The 24,131-nt window shown below is 48.5% G+C and overlaps 1 protein-coding gene across 4 annotated transcripts in view; it reads left to right on the top strand.

The window, feature by feature from the left end:
• Fbxo10 (F-box protein 10) overlaps positions 1-24,086 on the top strand; it is a 92,681-nt gene extending 68,595 nt beyond the window's left edge. For all 4 annotated transcript variants that reach the window (XM_045152533.1, XM_045152546.1, XM_045152540.1 and 1 more), the window contains exons 4-11: positions 1,148-1,297; positions 6,309-6,445; positions 9,319-9,389; positions 10,056-10,208; positions 11,119-11,388; positions 12,313-12,626; positions 14,696-14,877; positions 22,476-24,086. In XM_045152533.1, the coding sequence (XP_045008468.1) occupies positions 1,148-1,297; positions 6,309-6,445; positions 9,319-9,389; positions 10,056-10,208; positions 11,119-11,388; positions 12,313-12,626; positions 14,696-14,877; positions 22,476-22,650 (1,452 nt within the window). In that variant the 3' untranslated portion in view covers positions 22,651-24,086. The remainder of the gene's footprint in view (positions 1-1,147; positions 1,298-6,308; positions 6,446-9,318; positions 9,390-10,055; positions 10,209-11,118; positions 11,389-12,312; positions 12,627-14,695; positions 14,878-22,475) is intronic.
• Positions 24,087-24,131: the final 45 nt, after the last annotated feature.

The raw sequence follows: 24,131 nt of genomic DNA, 5'->3' as shown, positions 1-24,131 counted from the left end.
TTAAAAAAAGAATTGGAGGTTGGAGCCATAGCTCAGTGATGGAGTACTTACCTAGCATGTATGAGGTCCTGGGTTCAAGTCCCAGTACTACCCAAAACAATTGTGGACTAGGGAGATGTCTTAGCAGTTGTGGGCAATTGTTTGCAAAGCCTACAGGCCTGTGTTGCCCCAACCATCCATGTAGAACCAGACAAGTGTTTGTATGCAGTGACACAACCCATACATGCACACACACACACACACACACACACGCGCGCGCGCGTGCTCGTGCAAATCAAAAAATAAATAATTGAAAAAGAATCAACAATATCAATAAATAAATAATTTTTAAAAAGAATTAGCTTTAAGCCATAAGTGGTGACACGTACCTATAATCCTAGCATAAGGAGTGTCACAAGGAGGAAGAGTTGTAGGCTAGGCTAGACCATGTAGTAAGACTTGTCTCAAAACATTAAGGACTTGCCTAGTATGTCTAAGGCCCTGAGTTGGATCCCTAGCACTACAAAAAAAAGGGAGGCCTTGGTTTCCTAAGTGGGACGGAAGCACACGCCTTTAATCCCAGCACTTGGGAGGCAGAGATAAGAGGATTACTGTGAGTTTGAGGCCAGCCTGAGACTACATAGTGAATTCCAAATCAGGCTGGGCTAGAACAAGACCCTGTCTTGAAAAACCAAAAATAAAATAAATGGGACAGAACACGTTGGAGAAGAACGTCCTAGGCCCTACTGGGTGCTTGCCTGTGTGTTCAGTGCTTGTCCCACTGAAGGCCGGTGGAAGGGACAGCTCTGGAACTGATTCCCCTGAGTGGCTGCCCCCTGGGACCTGTAGGAAACCTTCATGCGACACAAGTGTGTGAAGTTTGAAGAGCCCTGCGTTCAGTCTGTAAGCCTCCGTCTGCCCTGTCATCCAGTTGTCTAGCTTTGAGCCTGGGTCAAGCTTCGGGGTTTTAGTAAAGAGCCCACAGAGCAGTGCCAGGCCAGGCAAGGACTTTGGGAAAAGGTAGGGTGCCCAGGTAGGTGCTCTTCTCAGCCTTCTGGTGAACTGCTGGGGCCAGATGGGAAAGAAAAGGCTTACCTGTCCCCTGATGGGTTTTAATTGTGCTTAACAGTCTGTGACAGGAAAATAATGGCTTTCTCTTTGTGCTTAGATCGTCATGCTCAGGAACGACATTTACCGCTGCCGGGCGTCAGGCATCTTTCTTCGTCTGGAAGGTGGTGGCTTGATCGCTGGCAATAACATTTACCACAATGCAGAGGCTGGTGTCGACATCCGGAAGAAATCCAACCCACTCATTCTGGTACGTCTGTGTCTGCCATTCAGGCTGGCTCTTGGTTTTCAGAAACCTATTCTTTCTTTCTTTTTTTTTGAGGCAGGGTCTCACTCTAGCTCAGGCTGACCTGGAATTCACTAGAGCCTCAGGGTGGCCTTGAGCACATGGTGATCCTCCCACCTCTGCCTTCCAAGTGCTAGAATTAAAGGCATGCGCCACCATGCCTATCTGATTTTTGTTCTTAATATTTTTTTTGAAAGAGAGATAAAGAGGTAGGGGAGGAGGAAATGGGTGTGCCAGGGCCTTCAGCTGCTGCAAACTCCAGATAATGTGCCACCTTGCGCATCTAGTTTATGTGGGTTCTGGGGAATCGAACCTGGGTCCTTTGGCTTTGCAGGCAAGTGCCTTAACTACTAAGTCACTTCTCCAGTCCTAAAGTTTGATTTTTATTCTTTTTCTTTTCTTTTTTTTTTTCTTAGAAGATTGACCTGAGGTGGGGGATGGAGCATAAGACAATCTCATATAGCCCAGGCTGGTCTCAAACTCTATATACCCGAAGCTGGCTTTGTGCTTTTTAAAAAAAAATAATATTTGAGGGCTGGAGGGATGGTTGGCTTGGAGTTTGAGTTTATACCAGTATGAAAGCCTTTTAAAATCATGTAACCAGAGCTGGGCATGGTGGCACACTCCTTTAATCCCAGCACTTTGGAGGCAGAGGTAGGAGGATCACCATGAGTTTGAGGCCACCCTGAGACTACACAGTGAATTCCAGGTCAGCCTGGACTAGAGTGAAACCCTATCTTGGGAAAAAAAATCATGTAACCATATGCCACATACTTTTCTTAGCACTTGGTAGATATTTACTTAACTATCCTTTTGTCCTTGTATTGTCCTATAAAGTACAATGATTTCACAGGTGCTAACGTTAGGCACAAAAGGCAAAGGAAGGCAAAGGACCTGTTCACTAGAGACAGTGCTGGGATTTGAGTGTGGGCAGTGTAACTCAGGGTTATGTTCCTTTTTTTTTTTTTAAAGCTCCTTCTGTCCAGACTGTCCATGAACACATAGAGAAGGGAAAGCCCTTAACTAGATTTAAAAAGACACATGCAGGGGCTAGAGAGATGGCTTGGCAGTTAAGGCACTTGCCTGTGAAGCCTAAGAACGCATATTCAACTCTCCAGGTCCCATGTAACCCAGACATACAAGGTGACGCACGCACGCATGGTCACACATGCACACAAGATGGCTCACCTGTCTGAAGTTCAATTGCAGTGGCTAGAGGCTTTGGCATGCCAATTCTCTCTCTCTTATTTTATTTGTTTTTTTTCCCACTATATATTTTTTTAACTTTTTTTTTTTTTTTTTACTAACAACTTCCATGATTATAAAAAATACTCCATGGTTGGGCTGGAGAGATGGCTCAGCAGTTAAGTGCTTGCCTGTGAAGCCTGTGGACTCCGGTTCAAGGCTCGATTCCCCAGGACCCACGTTAGCCAGATGCCCAAGGGGGTGCAGGCATCTGGAGTTCGTTTACAGTGGCTGGAAGCCCTGGCGCGCCCATTCTCTCTCTCTCTCACATTCTGCCTGCCTTTCTCTCTCTTTCTCTCAAATAAATAAATAAAAATAGACAAAACTACCCCCTGGTGATACCCTCTCTCCCCCCAGTTACCCTTTTGAAACTCCAGTCTCCATCATACCCCCCCCCATCTCAATCAGTCTCTCCTTTACTTTTGATGTCTTGATCTTTTCCTCCTCTTATGATGATCTTATGCAGGTGTATAAGGCACTGTGAGGCCATGGATATCCAGGCCATTTTGTGTCTGGAGGGAGCACGTTGTATGGAGTCCTGCCCTTCCTTTGGCTCTTACATTCTTTCCGCCACTTCTTCCGCATTATTCCCTGAGCCTTGGAAGGTGTGATACAGATATTGCAGTACTGACTCTCTTTTATTTTTATTTATTTTTTATTCAATTTTTTTTATTAACAACTCCCATGATTGTAAACAATATCCCTTGGTAATGCCCTCCTTTGTCCCACTTTCCCCTTTGAAACTCCACTCTCCATCGTAACCCCTCCCCCTCTCAATCAGCCTCTTTTTTATTTTGATGTCATGGTCTTTCCTCCTATTATGATGGTCTTATGTAGGTAGTGGCAGGCACTGTGAGGTCATGGATATCCAAGCCATTTTGTGTCTGGAGGAGCACGTTGTAAGGAGTCCTACCCTTCCTTTGGCTCTTACATTCTTTCTGCCACCTCTTCCACAATGGACCCTGAGCCTGGGAAGGTGTGGTAGAGATATTGCAGTGCTGAGCACTCCTCTGTCACTTCTTCCCAGCACCATGATGCCTTCTGAGTCATCCCAAGGTCACTGTCATCTGAAAAGAAAAGGTTCTCTACCAAGTGAGAGTAGCATTAATATATGGGATGAACATTAAGAGAAGTGCTTACTAGACAGTTTGATGAACATAGTATATACATGTAGCCAGACAGCAGCAGACGTTACACCTGCCCCTGGCCTCCAGTGGTCCCAGTACATCCCAACCCTCCCAGCCCTGTTGACAGAATCCCCCACCAGGCTGTGCCTGCTTCCATCATTAAAATCTTCTCTTCAGGGTAATCCACATCCACACCCTCTAATAGTGTGCCACACTATGTGCCTAGAGTTTGTAGGTACACACCGTATGACCTCTCTTCTCCTTCAAGGGAGGGCAAAGAGATGCAGCCAGTGAAAGGACACATTTTCCTTAGGGTGGCCTTAAATTCACGTTGATCTTCCTACCTCTGCCTCCCAAGTGTTGGGATTAAAGGTGTGCGCCACTACACCCAGCTAAAAGGACACTCAGTGCACCTGAGCCTTTAGCTGCTGCAACGAATCCAGACGCATGCACCACTTTGTGCACCTGGCTTTACATGGGCACTGGGGAATTGAACCCAGGTTCAGGCAAATGTCTTAACTGCTTAACCATCTCTCCAGCCCAGTTTTGGTTGTTTTTTTTTTTTTAAGTTATTTATTTATTTGCAATCAGAGAGAAATAAGACAGAGAATGAGTATGTGAGTGCTTCTAGCTACTGCAAATAAACTCCAGGTGCATGATGGTTTTAAAAATTATTTTATGGTTATTTATTTATTTGAGGAAGGAGAATGGGCACGCCAGGGCCTCCAGCCACGGCAAATGTACTCCAGAAGCTTGTGCCACCTTATGCATCTGTCTTATGTGGGTCCTGGGGAATCGAACTTGGGTCCTTTGGCTTTGCAGGCAAGTGCCTTAACTGCTAAACCATCTCTCCATCCCCCACTTTTGGTTTTTTGAGACAGAGTCTTACTATGTAGCTTAGCCTGGCCTCAAAACTCATGACAGTACTCCCACCTCAGCTTCCTGGCTGCTGGGATTAAAGGTGTGAGCCACCATACCTGGCAAGAGTGAGTTAATTTTAGCATATTTTTTTGTTGTTGTTTTGCTTTTTTTGAGGTAAGATCTCACTGTAGTGCAGGCTGACCTGGAACTCACTCTGTAGTTTCAGGCTGGCTTTAACCTCATACTGATCCTCCTACCTCTGTCTCTTGAGTTCTGGGATTAAAAGTGTGCATCACCACACCTGGAAATTTTACATAATTAATTAAAATCCGTATTAAGTATAAACTGGGCGTGGTGGTGCATGCCTTTAATCCTAGCACTTGGGAGGCAGAGGTAGGAGGATCACTGAGAGTTCGAGGCCACCCTGAGACTACATAGTTAATTCCAGGTCAGCCTGGACCAGAGTGAGACGCTACCTCAAAAAACCAAAAAAATAAATAAATAAATACCTCCCTCCCCCCCAAATATTAAGTATAAAAGCAACTAACTGGATAGGGAGACAGCAAAGCTAGCTTTCAGGTCTGGCTCTGCCACAGACACACCATGCACTCCTGTGCCCATTCCCCAGTTTGAATAAAGAAGTGTCAGGTGTGAGTATCTCTCGGCCTTCTGTAGCTCATGTGCCTCCTGTGACCTTCCCCGACGGGGCAGTTTAGCTCCCAGTACTTTCATCCTGTCACAGGCCTTCTCCGAATGAAAAGTGAGGACCAGAAACCAGGTAGTTCTTGCCACTCTGTGGACATGGCCCCCACGGGACTGGCGTACGCCCACATTCTCTTGGACTGAGTCACTGTCCTTCCCTATAAGGTGGTCACATGGACCTACTGTAGCCTAGCTAGATGACTTGGAAGTCTCTGAAGAGTCTCAACACTTTCCAGAGTCTGCCTTGCAGATGAAATAAAGAAGCCCTCAGCACCAAGGGCTACCAGAGCATCCCCGAGGGCTAGTAGAATATATTTTCCAAGGGCTAGTAAAACATACCCCAGGGGGGCTGGAGAGATAGCTTAGCGGTTAAGCGCTTGCCTGTGAAGCCTAAGGACCCCAGTTCGAGGCTCGGTTCCCCAGGTCCCACGTTAGCAAGATGCACAAGGGGGCGCACGCATCTGGAGTTCGTTTGCAGAGGCTGGAAGCCCTGGCGCGCCCATTCTCTCTCTCTCCCTCTATCTGTCTTTCTCTCTGTGTCTGTCGCTCTCAAATAAATAAGTAAAAAATTAAAAAAAAAAAAAACATACCCCAGGGTTAGTAAAACATACTACCTCAAGCTGGGTGTGGTGGACACGCCTTTAATCCCAGCACTCAGGGGACAGAGGTAGGAGGATTGCTGTGAGGACACCCTGAGACTACATAGTGAATTCTAGGTCATCCTGAGCTGGAGTGAGACCTTATCTTGAAAAACCAAAAAAAAAAAAAAAAAAAAAAAAAGCTTCCCCAAGGCTAGTAAACCATGCCCCAAGGCTAATAGGAAGACTTATTCTGTCATGCGCCTTACTGGCTGCATGAATGTGCCTGTGCAGAACAGGGCAGCCCCTTGGTTTGGTCTCTTTGTCACATTTAGGGATCGTCTGGTGATGTTCTTGTTCCTGCTGTGCCCTTTCTGACTCAGCAGTGGGGCAGTGATTCAGCACTCTGTTCTCCCTGGCACGTTTGATCTGTCTCCCATGATGTCTCATTTTCACTTGCAGTGTAACCAGATCCACCACGGCCTTCGCTCTGGCATTGTTGTCCTTGGCAACGGGAAAGGTGTCATCAGAAACAACCAAATCTTTTCAAATAAGGAGGCTGGCATTTATATCCTCTACCATGGAAATCCAATCGTGAGGTAGGCACTACTGTGCTCAGACTCTTTGGCTCATCCATGGGCCCTTATTCCCATCTCATGTTTCCCTACTTATGTCTTTCCTCCAATTGAAAGCACATTTGTTTACTTCAAATGTACAGACTTCAGCATAAAGAAAATTCAGGGCTGGAAAAATGGCTCAGTGGTTAAGGAGCTAGCCTACAAAGCCTAACAACCTGGGCTCGATTCCCTAGTTCACATGTAAAGACAGATACACAAAGTGGTATATGCATCTGGAGTTTGTTCACAGTGGCTAGAAGCCCTGGCACGCCCATTCTCGCTATCCTTCTCCCTCCCTCTCTTTCTCTCTCTGCTTGCAAATGAAATTAAATAAATAAATAAAAATAATAGGAAAAACAGAAACCTCACCTATAATCCTGCCTCAGTAGCCCTCCCCACCATTGACTGTGTGGTTGCAAACCTCAGGAGCACTTCTCAGAGAGATAACAAAAGCAATAAGTGGCAGATAAGGAGCTTGCTCTAGTCTGGAGGACCTGCATGCACGAAAGAACCCTAAGATAGGGATGACATAGAGATTTCCACTTGTTTGCCAACTCTGGCCAGTTGCTGTTGGCTTCTGGGACGCTATGTTAACATCCTGGGGCTACGCTGGCCTCAGCATGAAAGCATGCTGTGACCCATAGTGATGTGATGTGAGCCATTGGCAGGAAGGACAGTGGCCGTCCTGATATGTACCTACCATCCCAGCTGCAGTATGGGTGCGACAGTGATCAATGCTGTCAGTGGTGCTGAGAAAAGGGGCGAGTCCTTCATTCTGCCTAGGAGCGTGTGGGAAGGCCTCATATGGAAGGTGGCACTCAAGGTGGACTTGGAGGGCTGGGCATATAGCTCAAAAGAAGGAGTGCTTCCTAGCATACATAAGGCCCTGGGCACACTCTCTAGTCCTGGAGAAAGAGAGAAAAGTTGGCCTTTGAAATGTGGGAGAAAGGAATTGGAACTTTGGTGAGCGTCCCTAAGCAAGGAAACGGCATGAGCGGAGACAGCGCAGCACTGCAGAGCCAGCTTGAGAAAATGAGAATGCTTTCATCAGGACCGTCATAGAGCCCTGTGCACCCTGTGGTCTCTCCAGCATGACCTCCTATCCCCATGCAGCAGTCACAGGGAAAAGCAGCAGCTGACAGCCTTGGGCTTGCTAAGCAGAGATAGGCAGACTCCTTGTAGGTTCTTGAGCTTTAGGGAAACAGGTGGCATCAGTCTGCAGGAAACACACCCAACTGGTTTCCCCCGTGTTTTGTTGTTTTTTGTTGTTGTTTTTTTTTTTTTTTTTTTTTTTTTTTTTTTTTTGGTTTTCCAAGGTAGGGTTTCACTGTAGCTCAGGCTGACCTGGAATTTACTATGTAGTCTCAGGCTGGCCTCGAACTCATGGTGATCCTCCTACCTCTGCCTCCCAAGTGCTGGGATTAAAGGCATGCACCACCACACCTGGATTCCCCCCCTCCCTTTTTTTTTTTCAAGGTAGGGTCTCACTCTAGTCCAGGCTGATCTGGAATTTACTATGTAGTCTCAGGATGGTCTCAAACTCATGGCCATCCTCCTACCTCTGCCTCCCGAGTGCTGGGATTAAAGGCATGTACCACCACACCTGGATTCCCCCTTCCCCCTTTTTTTTTTCAAGGTAGGGTCTCACTGAAGTCCAGGCTGACCTGGAATTCACTATGTAGTCTCAGGATGGTCTCAAACTCATGGCTATCCTCCTACCTCTGCCTCCCGAGTGCTGGTATTAAAGGCTTGTGCCACCACACCCGGCTCCCTGTGTTCTTCCAAACACACTTTTATAGGCTGTTGCATGGTGCTTATTTTCAGGACAGTACATTGTTTTGCTATGCCACAGTGTTTTATCCATTCCTGTCACTGCTAGGCAGGAATCTATCCACTGTTAAAAACAGTTTACGTAGGGCTGGAGAGATAGCTCAGCAGGTAAAATGTTGCCTTGCAAGCATGAGAACCTGAGTTCAATCCTCCAGTACCCACATAAAAGATAAACAAACAAAATGTTTTTTTTTTAAAGAAAACTGAGCTGAAGAGATGTTTTAGCAGTTAAGGAACTTGCCTCCAAAGCCAAAGGACCCGGGTTTAATTCCCCAGTGCCCACGTAAAGCCAGGTACACAAGGTGGTGCATGTGTCTGGAGTTCATTTGCAGTGACTAGAGGCCCTGACATGCCCTTTCTCTCTCTATTTGCCTGCCCCCCCCCTCAACTAAATAAATAAAAATTTAAAAATATTATAAAAAGCAGCTTCCATATGTATAATTTGAGGCCATAGTATATCTTGCCAGGTCCTGGGACACCACTGAAGAGTCTGAGCGAAGAGTATTCAGCTCAGATCAGTGTTGCAGGTTTTTTAAGCACAGTCATCCAGAGAGAGTAGACTGTGGTTTTCTCCTGTGTTTCTTTGGGCCAGGAGGCAGGGGGCGTGGGGAGCTCACAGAAAGACGTGGCTTGGCTGAAGCAAACTACAGCTGCTCTATAAGCCACAGCGCTGAGAGCTGAGCAGCTGCACAGCTGTAATCGTTGCTAAGCAAGCCTGGCCTGGTCTCCCAGCAATTCTTCTTTCTGCCCATACTTTCCCTGTGACCCATGCACCAAGGTGCCGTGTGTAAAATGGTGTGTGCATTTACTGATGCAGTAAAGAGAAGCCACAGAGAGGAGTTGGCTATCACTAGTGATCGTATCCCAATGACAGCCAAAGATTTCTAAGTGTCTGGCTTATAGGGCTTTAGGAAGTGCTTATGCCCTATGAACTTGAGCCATCAGGAAGCCCACAAAGGCAGGCACTGGCCTTTGAAGCATGACATGGGTACCTTGGTCTCACCTCTGTGTCTTTTCCATTTTAGCGGGAACCATATCTTCAAGGGCCGTGCAGCTGGCATAGCAGTGAATGAGAATGGCAAAGGCCTCATTACAGGTACAGGATGTGAGCTACCTGGTGCCATGGCCAGCCATGGCAGCAACCCCACCCAGCTTCAGAACCTTACACTAGTCAACCACCCTAAACCTCCTTCTATGACTAGCAGCCTGGCAATATAGACAAAACAAAACAAAAGACCTAACAGAAGATGATAAGGTCATTTATATAAGGTACCAGAGGGACTGTGTGGATATTCAAGATCATGTAGTCAAGGCAGGCCTTTCTGGGAGGGAAGCATGTAAGCCAGAACCAGGGAGGAAGGAGACTGGGAAAAGAGCCTCCCATGCAGGGCTGCCCATGGGACCAGACCTGCATACCTAAGGAAAGGCTGTTTGTAGGACTGGAATATGGTAGCTTGGGACAAGGAACATAGGATAGGATCACAGAGGCAAGAAGGGACCCATCACACAGCGTCACAGTGAGCCATGACACCCCATTCTTAGGAGCCACGTGTTCCCTGCCACACTTGCTGGGTCTGCTGAGCCCAGGTCCGTCCTTCCAACCCGAGACTTCAGCCCAGTGCCGGGGAAGGAGCAGGAAGGCGGGGCCGGAGCGCAGGGCCGAGGCTGACGACAAGCCAGCACCTTCCAAGGCTTGGGTGTGATCCTCATGCCAACACTGAAAGTAGCCCTTGGGTACCAACCTTTCTACCTCTCTCTGTAGAAAATGTCATCCGTGAGAATCAGTGGGGAGGTGTGGACATCCGCCGAGGAGGCGTCCCCGTCCTCAGAAGCAACCTCATTTGCTTTGGCTACTCAGACGGTGTGGTCGTGGGAGATGAAGGCAAAGGCCTGATAGAAGGAAACACCATCTATGGTGAGGCGCACGCTCCCGGGGCGCGGGTCTGGGGTTCAGCCCACCTGGGAGGCAGGAAGCCCAGGTTGCATCTACATCATGTGGTCCTGGTAAAGGCCTTCTGTAGGCTGCAAAGAGGTCACCTGCTGACCAGGCATTGCCTCTGACCTCTGAATAGCAGGAGCTCCTCTTATAACTTACCTCATGATCCACACTGAACCCTGGAGTCAACAAACAGTATTTTCTCCCCATGTAAGATAGGAAAAGGCAGGATAGTCCTATGTCTACAGATGCTCATGATAGCTTAGACATGGGCATTTTAACTCCTCCTATTCCTTCTTTTGGTGCAGACAATGGACATTTTAATGGGAAACCAGAATAAGTACAGGAAATAATTACATTGATCTTACTCCACAACTGGTCAAAACCAAACCTTTCTGAACTGGACCTCTAATACTATAGATAGTGTTACTCAGGCCCACATCTGTCCACATTATCACATTTAGTATCCATGACTGACTTCTGGAGGTACAGTCATTGAGCCTAATTTAAAGATAAAACCAAGGCACACAGGCTTAATAACACACTTAGGGTCACCGCTTGGAAGCCATGGAGCAGGGGTTCAAACTAGGCTACCTCCCGCCTCCTTTGCAGGGAGGCACTGGTGCCCACTTGTACTGTCCCTTTGGGCTGTGTGCTTGGGATCAGGACATGTGCTTGACAGTTCTCAGAGCCCTTTTACTCCATGGTGAATGATCCTAACTTGTAAGATTGATTTGGTCATTGTCCCTCATGTGTGTGGTAGTACTCATAAGCCCGAGCTATGAAGTTTCCTGCCCCACCCAGTGCCTGTTGATCTCCTGTTGGGTGACACTGGGTGATGCCTTGCCTGTTCTTGGGTGTCGATGACTGGCTCCTTTCACCATTCTAGCTAACAAGGGCTGTGGTGTGTGGATGATGTCATCCAGCCTGCCCCATGTCACCAGCAACCATGTGAGTTACAACGGCCTGTATGGAGTTGCGGTGTTCAACCAGAAAGAAGGTTTTGGTGAGTTCCCTGGAGGCCACGGGGCTCAGGAGAGCTTCAGTGAGGATGGAGATGCTATCCTGTGGGAGACAGAGCTGGAGAAGGAGGACGACCCACTGCGCCGGCCCCTCACCATTGCTCTTGTGGAGTCCAACAGTATTAATCACAATGGAGGTGAGTGAGTGTGCCTGCTGGCTAATCTCCCGTGGCCCTGCCTCATCAGCCATGCTTTTTGTTGTTTTGTTTGTTTGTTTGTTTTGCCACTAACCAGACACCCAAGCCCTTGGACTTATTCCTAACACGAACCCATTCTTACCTCCTGCGCCACTAGCTTCACTCTTGTGTGACTCTTGCCTCAAATTCCCTTTCTCTGTATTTTCTGGGCCAACACAGACTAATCAGCTGTGAATGCATCCCTTCGTCACTTCCTTCTTTCAGTTTCAGCTCCACCACACAATGACAGGTTTTATGGGATGAGAGTCATTGGGGGGAGGGTAGCAATGGAGGAGAAACTGGATTTGTGAGCTCTAGAAGCTCTTCCCCTTGAGCGTGCCATAAGGGCAGCAGGATCGGGAGCAGCAGCCCCAGAGACATGAGTTCCGTCTTTGCCCACCGTGACAGCTTTGCTCTGTGTGGCTCTGCCACCTTCCTCACAAGCCCACACGTCACCAAGCCAGGGCAGCAGGGCAGGTGCTTCCAAGAGGCTGGCCCACACTGCTGTCGTTCCCGCCTAGTTCTTGTCCTCCACGCTGCCCCTCCCAGTGCTGCCTGTCCTCTTGCTGTTGGTGCAGGGCCTTCGGTAGGGTGGGACTAGAAGGTGCCCCAGCCTTTGATAGGAGCCTGGGCCAGAAGACCGTCAAAACGGAGCAGTCTTCTCCCGGCCTGGGTCCCTGGCCACCTTTTGCAGAGATACAGTGTATGTAGCAGGAGCAGACTTCACTTGATGGCTCCAGGTTTCCTCATTACCCTCGAAGATGAGACCTGAAGCGGACCCTTGTGTCTCTGCATCTACCTCCCCTCTCCTGGGGTATAGCGTTGAGGGAAGACGGACTCCAGGGTGACCAGTATTCTCTCCACCCCCACCCACTCTGTCCCCAGCATCAGGACTCTTTGTTCAGAGTATTGAGGCACTGCAGGTCCTCACCAATGTGATCCATGCCAACGGGGACAGAGGCATCACCGTGGCCCAGAGTATCCAGCTCACCCGCGTGGCCAACAACAGCATCTCCTGCAACCGCCAGAGTGGGATCAAGGTCGATGCCCCGTGCAAGGTGGAGATCCGGGGCAATGGTATCTATGACAACAGAGGCCATGGCATCATCACCAAGAGTGACGGTACTGCTGTCGTTGAAAACGACATCATTGGTAACCGGGGCAGCGGGCTGCAGTTGCTGCCCAGGTCTGACACTAAGGTGAGTTCCTGCGTCACGCGTGGTGCCAGCACAGGGTCCGGGCCTGGACACGGCTGGCCCTCACTTGTGCCCCTGCCGAGAAGAGCGCCTTCAGCACCGAGCTGCAAGGGGAACAGCTCTCCCGCAGAAGGCAGTCTGGGCGGCATGGCATAGGCTTCACGCGAGCCCATGTGAGGACCAGCCTCTAAAGGATAAGCAGAAAAGTAGAAGTCGGGATGGTGTCACCTCCTAGATTCATGGTGTTGGGACCCACCTGAGCGCCTTCAAGTTTTCTTTGTTTTATTTTATTTTATTTTATTTTTTTTGAGGTAGGTTTTCATTCTGGCCCAGGCTGACCTGGAATTCACTATGTAGTCTCAGGGTGGCCTTGAACTCTCGGCGATCCTCCTACCTCTGCCTCCCAAGTGCTGGGATTAAAGGCATGCACCACCATGCCCGACATTGTTTTTAAAATTTTTTATTGACAACTTCTATAATTATTGACAATAAGCCATAATAATTCCCTCCCCTCCCCCACTTTCCCCTTCACAAATCCAGCCTCCATCATATCCCCTCCCCCTCTCCATTAGTCTTTCTTTTATTGTCATGTCATCGTTGTTTCCTCCTATTATGATGATCTTGTGTAGGTAGTGTCAGGCACTGTGAGGTCATGGGTATCAAGGCCATTTTGTGTCTGGACAATTGCATTGTAAGGAGTCCCACCTTCCTTTGGCTCTTACATTCTTCCCGCCACCTCTTCCGCAACGGACCCTGAGCCTTGGAAGGTGTGATAGAGATGTCTCAGTGCTGAGCACTCCTCTGTCACTTCTTCTCAGCACTATGGTGCCTTCTGAGTCATCCCAGTGGTCGCTGCCTCCTGGAAAGAGAAGCTTCTCTAACCAAAAGTGAGAGTAGCATTAACATATGGAAATGAACATTTAGAAAAGTATTCACAGGGCAGTTTGGTGAGCATATTATATGCACTTAACCAGACAACTGAAGGCATTACACCCCTAGGGCTCATGACCTTCCCTGCAGTGTAGGCTTTGTCTTCATTTCTTTTTAACACTTATTTATTTGAGAGAGAGAAAGAAGCAGACAAAGTGGGAGAGAGAGTGGGCGCACCAGGGCCTCCAGCCACTGCAAATGAACTCCAGACACGTGCGCCATCTGGCTCACGTGGATACCGGGGAATCAAATCTGTGTCCTTAGGTTTTGCAGGCAAGTGTTTAAGCCACCACTAATCCATCTCTCCATTCCTGTCTTCATGTTTTCTAAGCCACTGTCAGGATTATTTCACCTTTAATCATTAGGCTTGCGCAGGACCTGTCATATAGTTGGTGCGTAATAAGGAGAGAAATCCTGCCTCCAGGTGTTCACCCTATTCTTCCCTTACAGCACCCCCATATGCTTTGCTGCCTCATTCATACAGCTCACTGTTGCGTTCTTTACGAAGACACTGATTCTCCCAGGCTGTTTGAGATGCCCCATTCCTGGACTTCCCAGGGGCTTATGCCATCCCCAAGCTCACAGACTACTTCCCTGGGGCTTTATTTCTGTTCCTTTACCTATCTGGCCCTGTAGGACCGTGAACTCTGAGCAACTGTTACGGAAAGCATTTGCTGGGTGCTAGAGTTTCATGGTAGAACCAAACGAATGTGGCTTCTGCCCTTGTGGAATTATCCAAAGGTTCCCAGCTCTGCATTAGGCAAGGAACGAAGAATTTCTTTACTGCATTCGAGCCTCATGGGAGCGGAAGGGAGAGGGGCACATGGTTGCCTCAGTCAGGGGGCCAGTGGGCTTGGCTTCTGGCATAGCTCCCCTCTCTGCCAGGCCTTGCACATTATTCTTCCTGGAGCAGCTCTCCCACCTCTGCACCTGGTAAACTCCCACGACCTAACCCCAAATCTCCAAGATGCCTTCGCTGGCTCCCCCTCCCTGGCTTCAGGGCTCTGCTCTGAGCTCCTCCAGCTCTGTGCCGACATTCCCAGCACATTCAGGCCTGGGTTTCATAACTGATCACTCACTCACCTGGCTCCTGCCAGCCTATGGATCTCTGAGGTGTGACAAGCTTTAACTGCTTCTCCCAGGTACTAAAGAACCGGATCCACTCGTTCCGGGCCTATGGCATTGCAGTCCGGGGCCGGGTCAAAGCCTTGGTACAGGAGAACACCATCTTCCAGGGCAAGGCCAACAAAACCATCTTCCAGCAGATCACCAACAACCGAGAATGTATCATACAGAACAATAAGTTCCTGGTCTTCAAGAAAAAGTAAGTGCCTGGGGTCACCTGCAGCAGACATCTAGAGCCTCAGTGAGGTCACGGGAGCCAGGCTCAGGCTTATCTTTACTTTTTTTATTACCATACAAAGAATTAGATTCCATTATGGCCTTTTTCTTTTTTTCTCTCTCACAATTTTTATTAACGTTTTCCATGATCATAAAAAATATCCCATGGTAATACCTTCCCTCCCCACAACTTTCCCCTTTGAAATTCCATTCTCCATCATATCCCCTCCCCATCTCAATCAGTCTCTCTTTTATTTTGATGTCATGATCTTTTCCTCCTCTTATGATGGTCTTGTGTAGGTAGTGTCAGGCACGGTGAGGTCACGGATATGCAGGCCATTTTGTGTCTGGAGGAGCATATGGCCTTTTTTTCTTTCTTTCTTTCTTTTTCTTTCCATGTGTGAGTGTGTGAGTGTGTAAAAGAGAGTACATGTGGGCATGTGACTTCCACAGAGTATGTGTAGTACTTTCCGGTCACTCTTCACCTGTCCGTCTCATTTGAGGCAGGGTTTCTCTGGATTCTCCATCTGCTGTTTTCTTCTGCGCTCACCCACCATGAGCTTTCTGGGAAATTGTCCTGTCTCCGCCTCCTGTCTCACTGTCTGCGTCAGCTGCTGGGATTACAGAAGTCCTCCTTGGCCTCATGCCCCCTCCTGCCCCATGGGGTCTGAAGATCGAACTCAGGTGCTCAGACTTGAGTGGGGCAGTTTATCCACTGAACCATGTAACCAACCCCCACTAATGTGTTCTTATATTTAAATATTTTATTTATTAATTTGAGAGAGAGAGAGAGAGACGGATAGATAGAGGCAGATAGAGAGAGAGAATGGGCACACGAGGGCCTCTAGCCACTGCAAACAAGCTCCAGACACATCTGCCCTCTTGTACATCTGGCTTTACGTGGGTCCTGGGGAATCGAACCTGGGTCCTTTGACTTTGCAGGCAGCACCTTAATTGCTAAGCCATCTGACTTTTATTTTTCAAATAAGATTTTTTTTTGTTTCTTTCGCCCTGCTTCAGCCCATTCCCCTTCCCTCTGTTGTGCCCTCCCTCCACTGTCGCCTCAAAGACAGGTGCTAGACATGGTGGTTCATGCTCATAATCCCAACACTTGGAAGGTGTTGCAGTCCAGTTCGCATTGCTGGTAGAAATCGCCCAACCAAGAGCAGCTTCTGGGAAAAAGATTTATTTTGGCTTACAGGCTCGAGGGGAAGCTTCACGATGGCAGGGGAAAACAATGGCATGAGCAGAGGGTGGACATCACCCCCTGGCCAACATAAGGTGGACCACAGCAACAGGAGGGTATGCCCAAACACTGGCAAGGGGAAACTGGCTATAATACCCATAAGCCCACCCCCAACAATACACTCCCTCCAGGAGGCGTTAATTCCCAAATCTCCATCAGCTGGGAACCTAGCATTCACAACACCTAAGTTTATGGGGGACACCTGAATCAAACCACCACAGAAGGCAAAGGCAGGAGGATCGCAAGTCAGAGGCCAGCCAGGAAAACACAGACCATCTTTTCTCCTCCCCCAGCCCCAAATTAAGCCTATGTGGTTTCAAATCTCAGCTCTGCCAGTCACTGGCTGTGTGACTCGGGCAAAGAACCTACCATCTCTGAGCCTTAGTAAAATCTACTTATTAATAACTGCTTTGTGGCACCAGTTTGGATAAAGTAGGATTCTGTGACCTAGCTAAATATCAACATTATAAAAATGTTATTGCTGCTTCTGCTTTCTGGTTTCCACCTCTGCCTCAGGGCCTCAACAGTTGCCTCTCACTCACTTCTCCAAAGTTCTTTGCATCCCCCTTCCCCCTAACACCAGAGTTCAGTCAGTCAGCGGAGTACCCTTGATTCTGCTTCTGAGTGTTCCTGTATCTGGCAGCTGGCTCCTCCTTCCCAACAGCTGCCACCTGTGTTCAGGGGTCAGCTCCTTGCCTGGCCTGTGGGTTGCATCACCTGTACAGCTCTTCTCAGCTGCCGCACTATCTCCATGGCCCGTCGTGTGGCAAGGCTTTCCTGCTGGGTCCCAGACCCTTAGACTACCTTTGCTCTCTCGGCTCTCTTTTCTTTTTTTTTTTCCTAGATCTTCAAGGTAGGGTCTTGCTCTAACCTAGGGTGACCTGGAATTCACTATGTAGTCTCAGGATGGCCTTGAACTCTGCAAAGGATGGCATTTGGCATAGCAAAGAAATATTCAAGCAATACAAGATTTAAACAGGGCAGATATCACAAACTCTGTAGCTCTAAGTCCAACAACTGTAGTCAGTGACAAGTCTCCAAGTCCAATAATTTTAACCACTGACAAGTCTCTAGAGTTCTAATTCCACCCCTCCAGCTAGGCTACTCACAGTCCTGGAAAGCTTCATCCAGTACTGGCAACTCTCCTTGGCTGCCATCTCATAGTCCTGGTATCTCCACTGGGTCTCCAAATCAACCCACTGTTTATCTTCATGGCTCCATTGGGTCTCCATGCAAGTACTAAGCCTGCTTCACACTGACCATGGCCTTTTCCAAAAAATATAAACGTGATGCAAATTCAGTGACCCTCATTTACTGCATTTGTTATACTCCATAAGACCAGGTAGGCTACCAACTTGTTAAACCAGGGGAGAATAAAGCAGACTTTGAAGACCATGATACTCCTCAGCATTCAGGCCCCTTCAAAAGGGTCTGCATTCTTCCTGTTGTCCCAGTGCAGGTCAGCTGACCCAATCCCAAAGGTTGTAATCTTTCATACAATTGCAGCTGAATGGGCAGAAGTTTTGGCCCAAAGATTTCATTTCTGTGTCTTATCCCTCTGTTCACAGCAGTCCATTTCTACACAATGCAACCCTGTACAACTTCTCAGGACATAACAGGCATAACAGCAAGCCTCTCATACAAACTGCTTCTAACCCAGTTCAGGCAAAGCTCTTTCTCACCCTCTTAAGCCAAACCTTACAGTCCATAGATCTTACTGTATCCAGGTCTTTCAGCTCTGACCAGAATAGTCTGTCAAGCTGTACTTACAACACTGCAAGGTGTCTCTTAAGCCAAGATTTCAAATTCATCCACATTCTTCCTGCAAAGCAGTTCCAAGAGGCTAAAGCCACAGAGTCAGGTGTCTAGCAGCAACAACCCCACTCTCAGTACTAACTTTACTGTTGTAGTCAGGTTTGCATTGCTGGCAGAAAACACCTGACCAAGAGCAGTTTGTAGGAAAAAAAGGGAGGTCTTATTTTGGCTTATAGACTTCAGGGGAAGCTCCATGATGACAAGAGAAAATGATGGCATGAGCAGAGGGTGGACATCACCTCCTGGCCAACATCAGATGGACAACAGCAACAAAGGAGTATGGCAAGCACTGGCAAGGGGAAGCTGGCTGTAACATGCATAAGCCCACCCCCAACAATACACTGCCTCCAGGAAGCTTTAATTCCCAAATTGCTATCAGCTGGAGACCTAGTATTCAGACCACCTAACTTTATGGGCGATACCTGTATCAAACCACCACAGGGGCCTTAGGGGCCTCCTTAATGAACTACTCACTGGGAGATGTCCCACCCCTGGCAGTGGGATTTTTTTTTTAAATTTATTTATTTGAGAGCAACAGACACAGAGAGAAAGAGGCAGAGAGAGAATGGGCGCACCAGGGCCTCCAGCCACTGCAAATGAACTCCAGATGTGTGTGCCCCCTTGTGCATCTGGCTAACATGGGTCCTGGGGAATTGAGCCTGGAACCAGGGTCCTTAGGCTTCACAGGCAAGCGCTTAACTGCTATGCCATCTCTCCAGCCCTGGAATTTTTTTAAAAAAATAATATCCAATGGCTTCTGGGAGCATCATTTTCTACACATATAGGATACTTCTGTTCAAAGTTTTTCTTTTAATATTTTATTTATTCATTTGAGAGAGAAGTGGGAGAGAAAGGAAGAGGCAGAGAGAGAGGGAAGGAGGGGAAGAGAAAGAAAGAGAGAATAGGTATGTAAGGGCCTCCAGCCACTGCAAATGACCTCTAGTCTCATGTGCCACCTTGTATATCTGGCTTACATGGGTACTGGAGAATCTAACCTGGGTCCTTGGGCTTTGCAGGCAAATGCCCTAACTGCTAAGCCATCTCTTTAGCCCCTGTTCCAACTTTATATATTTGCTTTTGGTTTTTTGAGGTTTTCACTCTAGCCTCAGCTAACCTGGAATTCACTGTGTGGTCTCAGGCTGGCCTCAAAGTCACAGAGAACCTCCTACTTCTGCCTCCCAAACTGTGGGATGAAGGTGTATGCTACAATGCCTGGCTGTATTACTATATATTTTTATTTGATTTTTCAAGATAGGGTCTTGCTCTAGCATAGGCTGATCTGGAACTCCTAGTGAATGATTTTTTTTTTTGGGGGGGGGGCGGTATTCCAGTATTCACTTTGCAGGTATTTTCTTGAGAGTGTTTTGCATCTATGTTCATCAGGGAAATTGGTCTGTAATTTTCTATCTATTGTATCTTTGTCTGGTTTTGGTATGTTCTGGTTTTTTTTTCCAGGTCATGTCTGTCACACTATATCCCAGGCTGACCTGAAATTCACTTTGTAGTTTTGGGCTGGCCTCAAACTCACAACCATCTTCCTAATTCTGCCTCCCGAGTGCTGGTGTTAGACGTGTGCCCCCATACCTGGCTCTTATTTGAAATATTTTATTGTTATCTATTTGCAAGCAGAGGGAATGAGTGCACTTGGGCCTCTTGCCACTACAAACAAACTTCAGACATAGGGGCCACTTTGTGCATCTGGCTTTATGTGGGTACTGGGGAATCGATCCCAGGTCATTAGGCATTGCAGGCAAGTGCCTTAACCACTGAGCCATCTCTACAGCCCTAGTTTTGTTTTTTTTTTTTAACATTTTATTTATTTAGTTATTTGAGAGAAAGAGTGAGAGAATGGGTGTGCCATGGCCTCTAGTTACTGCAAACAAACTCCTACACTGGGTATAAGAAGCGGCCAGTTTTCTTGACACTAGGGAATAGGACCTGCCTGGTCCTTTGGCTTTGCTGGCAAAGCACCTTAACCACTAAGCCATCTCTCCAACCCTTCCTTTTTGTTTTGAAGTAGCATCTTACTTTAGCCCACAGTGCCCTGGAACTCACTCTGGCCCAGGCTGGCCTCAAACTTACAGTGATCCTCCGCTTCATCCTCCTGAGGGCTGGGATTTAAAGCATAGCCATCATCCCTCCACATCCAGGGCTCAGGGGTAGTGGGGACGGGAGGATCCCTGAGGATCAGCTCACCTAACCAAAAAACAGGTTCAATGAAAGACTGTCAGAGGAGTAAAGTGGAAAAGGGGACACCCCACATCTTCCTCTGAGCTCCACATGCATGTACGTGGGTGTGCACGTCTGCAGGCATACATTATATAAACATACCAGACAAAGAGTGAGATTGTGGAGCTAGAGAGATGGCTTTGTGGTTAAGGCATTTGCCTGCAAAACCAAAAGAGCCAAGTTTGATTCCCTAGAGCCCACATAAACCAGAGGCGTCTAAAGATCCTTTGCAGTGGCTAGAGGCCCTGGCGTGCCCATTCTTTCTATCTGCCTCTCAAATAAATAAAAACAAACGTACTTTTGTTTTTAAGAGTAGGACCGGAAGGTGACTATTTAAGTCAATAACTATTGTGTTAGAACCTATGTGAGCTTTTGTTTGAGGGGGTGGTTGTTCAGGGTAGTCTTAGAGTGGCCTTGAACCACTGCCTCCCAAGTGTTGGGATTAAAGGCATGCACCACCATGCTCAGCCCTATGTGACCTTTCATACTCACTAGTGTTTGTTGTGTGGGAGCCCTAATATACATACAACCTTTTGACCCTTTGTTTCTTCTGGTTTTTCAAGATAGGGTCTCACGGTAGCCCAGGCTGACCTGGAATTCACTGTGTAATCTCAGGCTGGTCTTGAACTCATGGTGATCGTTCTACCTCTGCATTGCACTGCACTGTGATCTGCATGGGTGACTTGGCTTAGTACTTCAAGGCCTCCTGGGTGTTAGTGCCCCTGCTGTACAGAGAGCTTTCAATTCACATTGTTGGCGTTTCAGCTCTTACACTCCACTGCCACGGATAGCAGAGGCTGGTCTACACAATGACCTCAGGCTCAAGGGTTATTTTCGATGAGATTTTCTCCATGTCACCAAGGGCAGGGTGACCTTTCCCCATGCACCTCACTACCTGGCCAGCCTGCCCTTTCTGGCCTGTCAGCATCCTGCCTCCCTGCTCTTGACAACTGCCTCTAAGAGCTGCCTCTTGCCCTGCAGGTTAAATTCAGGCTTCCTGGCTTACAGCTGTAGCCTGCTCTTGGCTCCCCATGGTGGCTCAGTTTTAAACAATAGGTTCCCTCCCAAGGTGGCATCTGGCCACTGCCCTCTGAATCTCCAAGAATGATCAAATACAATTCCTAGTGTTGAGCCGCCCATGGGAGGAAGCACACACAGTCTTACTAGAGCCTGCCTCTGGATTTCACGCTCCTGAGGACCATGGGCTTGTCCTGAAGGTAGGCCTGCAGGTCTCTGTTCAAGAGCCACTTGGTTTACCTTTCAGATAAGGCTTCTGCTCCCCGTCCCGCTGCTCATGGAAGCTGTGTCCAGCTGGGCTGTGTTTGGCTTGGCTGCTTCTCAGTGGATTGCTGTCTTATTCTTGGCACTTTTCTGTCTTATATTCTACCTTTGTGAATTTCTGAAATTTCTTTTAACCTTTTTCCTGTGTGTGTGTGTGTGTGTGTGTGTGTGTGTGTGTGTGTGTGTAATGTGTTGTGGGATATGGTATATGTGTGGTATGCCAGTATATGTGCCCTTGAGATGCCCCATGCCCTCACTGTGGTAGGGTGCACTTGCTTCAGTGGCTGGAGCAGTTCTGCTCCATCACTCCGCTGCCTGTTCTTATTTGGCTGGCATCTCTTTCCAATCCCAGCGTTTGCTGGATTTTACAAGCTCCAGTGATTCCTGGGTCTCTCTGCCCTTAGGACACTGGAGTCCGAGGTGCAGGTGCCCCACCCGGCTGTTGGCAGCAGGTTCTAAGAGCCTCCTTAGTGCCGCCTGGCAGTCTCATAGTGGGCTCTGCAGATGTGAACTGTCTCATGCCCTCACACCTGTGCACACTTGCCCACCAAGCCATCTCTCTAGACCTAGAGTCCATTCCTAAACTGACTCTTCTCCTCAGCCAGGTCACATAAGGCAGCTTCTAGTCCATGTTGCTGGGAAGATTTCCATCACATCTTACTGCTGAGTTGTTCTCATGCACAGACGCCACAACTCCTTTACCCACTCATCAACTGAAGGGCCGTGGTAATTCTGAATAAAGCTTCTGCCCACATTCATGCTTACAGAGCTGGGAGAAGGAAAGCCACCGATTCATAGCCTGTTCCATAAATACAGGAAACTGAGGCAGACCTGGATTTAGAATTGACTGCTTCTGCCCCTTAAGTTTCTCATCCCATCTCTTTGGGTTGTTACAAACTCAGGAGTCAAACTTAGACCCACAGTTGAACTCTGGAATCCAGGGAGTGAGAACCAAAGGTGGGTACACTCTTAACCTCTCGAGTTCACTGGCTTTACTGTTGCACCCACAGGTCTGACACATGGCGCCTGGTGAACCCACCAGCACGGCCTAACCTTGAAAATTCCCTCAGAGGCTCCTCTGCAGTCCAAAGTGGGCAGAAGGTAACAGCCATGGGGACCAGAATCTCAGCCCGTGTGGAAGGTGGTTACCATAGCAACCGCAGTATCTTCTGCACCATCCTGTAAGAAGAAAGATCTGCCTCAGGCTCAAGCCCTAATGGGTGCTCAGAAGAGCCACAGACCCTCAGGCTGGAAGTCATGCCTGGGAAGACTCCTGTCCCCTCCCCAATCTTACACACCACCCCATCTGGAAAAGCTGGTCCCAGACCTCCTGGGCACTAAGAACAAGGTACCTCTAAGACCCTTCCGCTCCATGGCCCTCAGCAGGAAGGGAGTTGGCAACATTTCCCTGAGAGAAAAAGGAGGGTCTCCAGTCACTCCAGGACTTGTGAAGAGCTGGGGTCAGGCTTCTTTTGAGTTACAGGGAGCCTCGCTGTACACAGACCAACCCCAGACTCTTCTCAGGAAGAGCAGGTTTACTTGCTAAGGAGGGAAGTGCTTCTGGTGAGGTGGGGGTAACTGCTGCCTTTTCCAGACCCATCCCTCCCTGCACTAGTTTCCCAGCTGCCTCTTGGGAACTAGTTTTTGTATTTACTTTAAGGACAGTTCTCTCAGACTTGGACATGGCTATGTGAAAGAGGAAGAGGCTTGAGACATGGAGCCCCTCCTGAAAGGCTGCCCCAGGAATGTCAGAGGGACGTGTTACAAGTAAAGGGCCATGAGGCAGGTAGCTGTCTTCAGGTTTGCAAGCAGGTGCTGGACTGGACAGCGCAGGGTTGCGCAAACATCCAGTCCTCAAGGAGTTCCCAAACTCAGACCTTAGCTCAGTGCCTGCCACAGTCTTTATTCTTTGTAAGCACACCCTCCCCAGCTGCTCCTCTCAGCCCCAGCCTGTCCGAATAGAGGTACCTGGGTCCTCGACGTGTCCATGTTGTCATGGACGATCAGTTGCCTTTGCCAATCCTAATGTTCTCTACTCTGTGCCTTGGCTTGAGCTTATACCTCCCCCTGGCATGCCTTCCCCGTCATTGCCACACTCAGACCCCTCTTACTCCGAAGGGTTAGCTCAGACACTGCCATCTCCCCCATTCTCACCTTGTTCCACAAGACAAGTTTAGCCCCTTCTGAGCCTCAACCTCCCCCCTGCCTCTGTTCCCTCTCAGGGCACTGAGCACTTTCTGCCTTGTTTTGGAACTTTCTGGATCCATGACTGCTCCACCCACTTGCCTGTGAACTCTAGAAGGTAGACCCACATCTGTCTTGTGTCCCTAGGTCCCGGCCCTGAGCTAGGGTAGGGTTAGTGGCCTAAGTGAAGGCCAGCTCCCAAAGGGCTTTACTAAATTGTACTGTGAATGTGTCAAGCTTTGAGAGCCAGGTGGGCTCAGACCCCACTGAGAAAGGGGCGGGATGGAGAACCAGTGAACCTCAATGGCCCCTTCCCACTTGGCCTTTAATGCAGGGCCTTCACCAGCCTTTGTTGGGGGGGGGGGGATCACTATCCTACACAGGGCCAGAGGACTTCCAAAGCTGGTCTGTCTGGCCCTAGGTGCTGCTCTGGTGGTTTGGGGAGGGGAGGGGGGAGGGACGGGGGGGATGGAGCCAGGAGC

This window comes from Jaculus jaculus, chromosome 1 (genome assembly GCF_020740685.1).
Source record: "Jaculus jaculus isolate mJacJac1 chromosome 1, mJacJac1.mat.Y.cur, whole genome shotgun sequence".
Classification (NCBI taxonomy): Eukaryota; Metazoa; Chordata; class Mammalia; order Rodentia; family Dipodidae; genus Jaculus; species Jaculus jaculus.
This window is presented reverse-complemented; position numbering and strand designations above follow the sequence as displayed.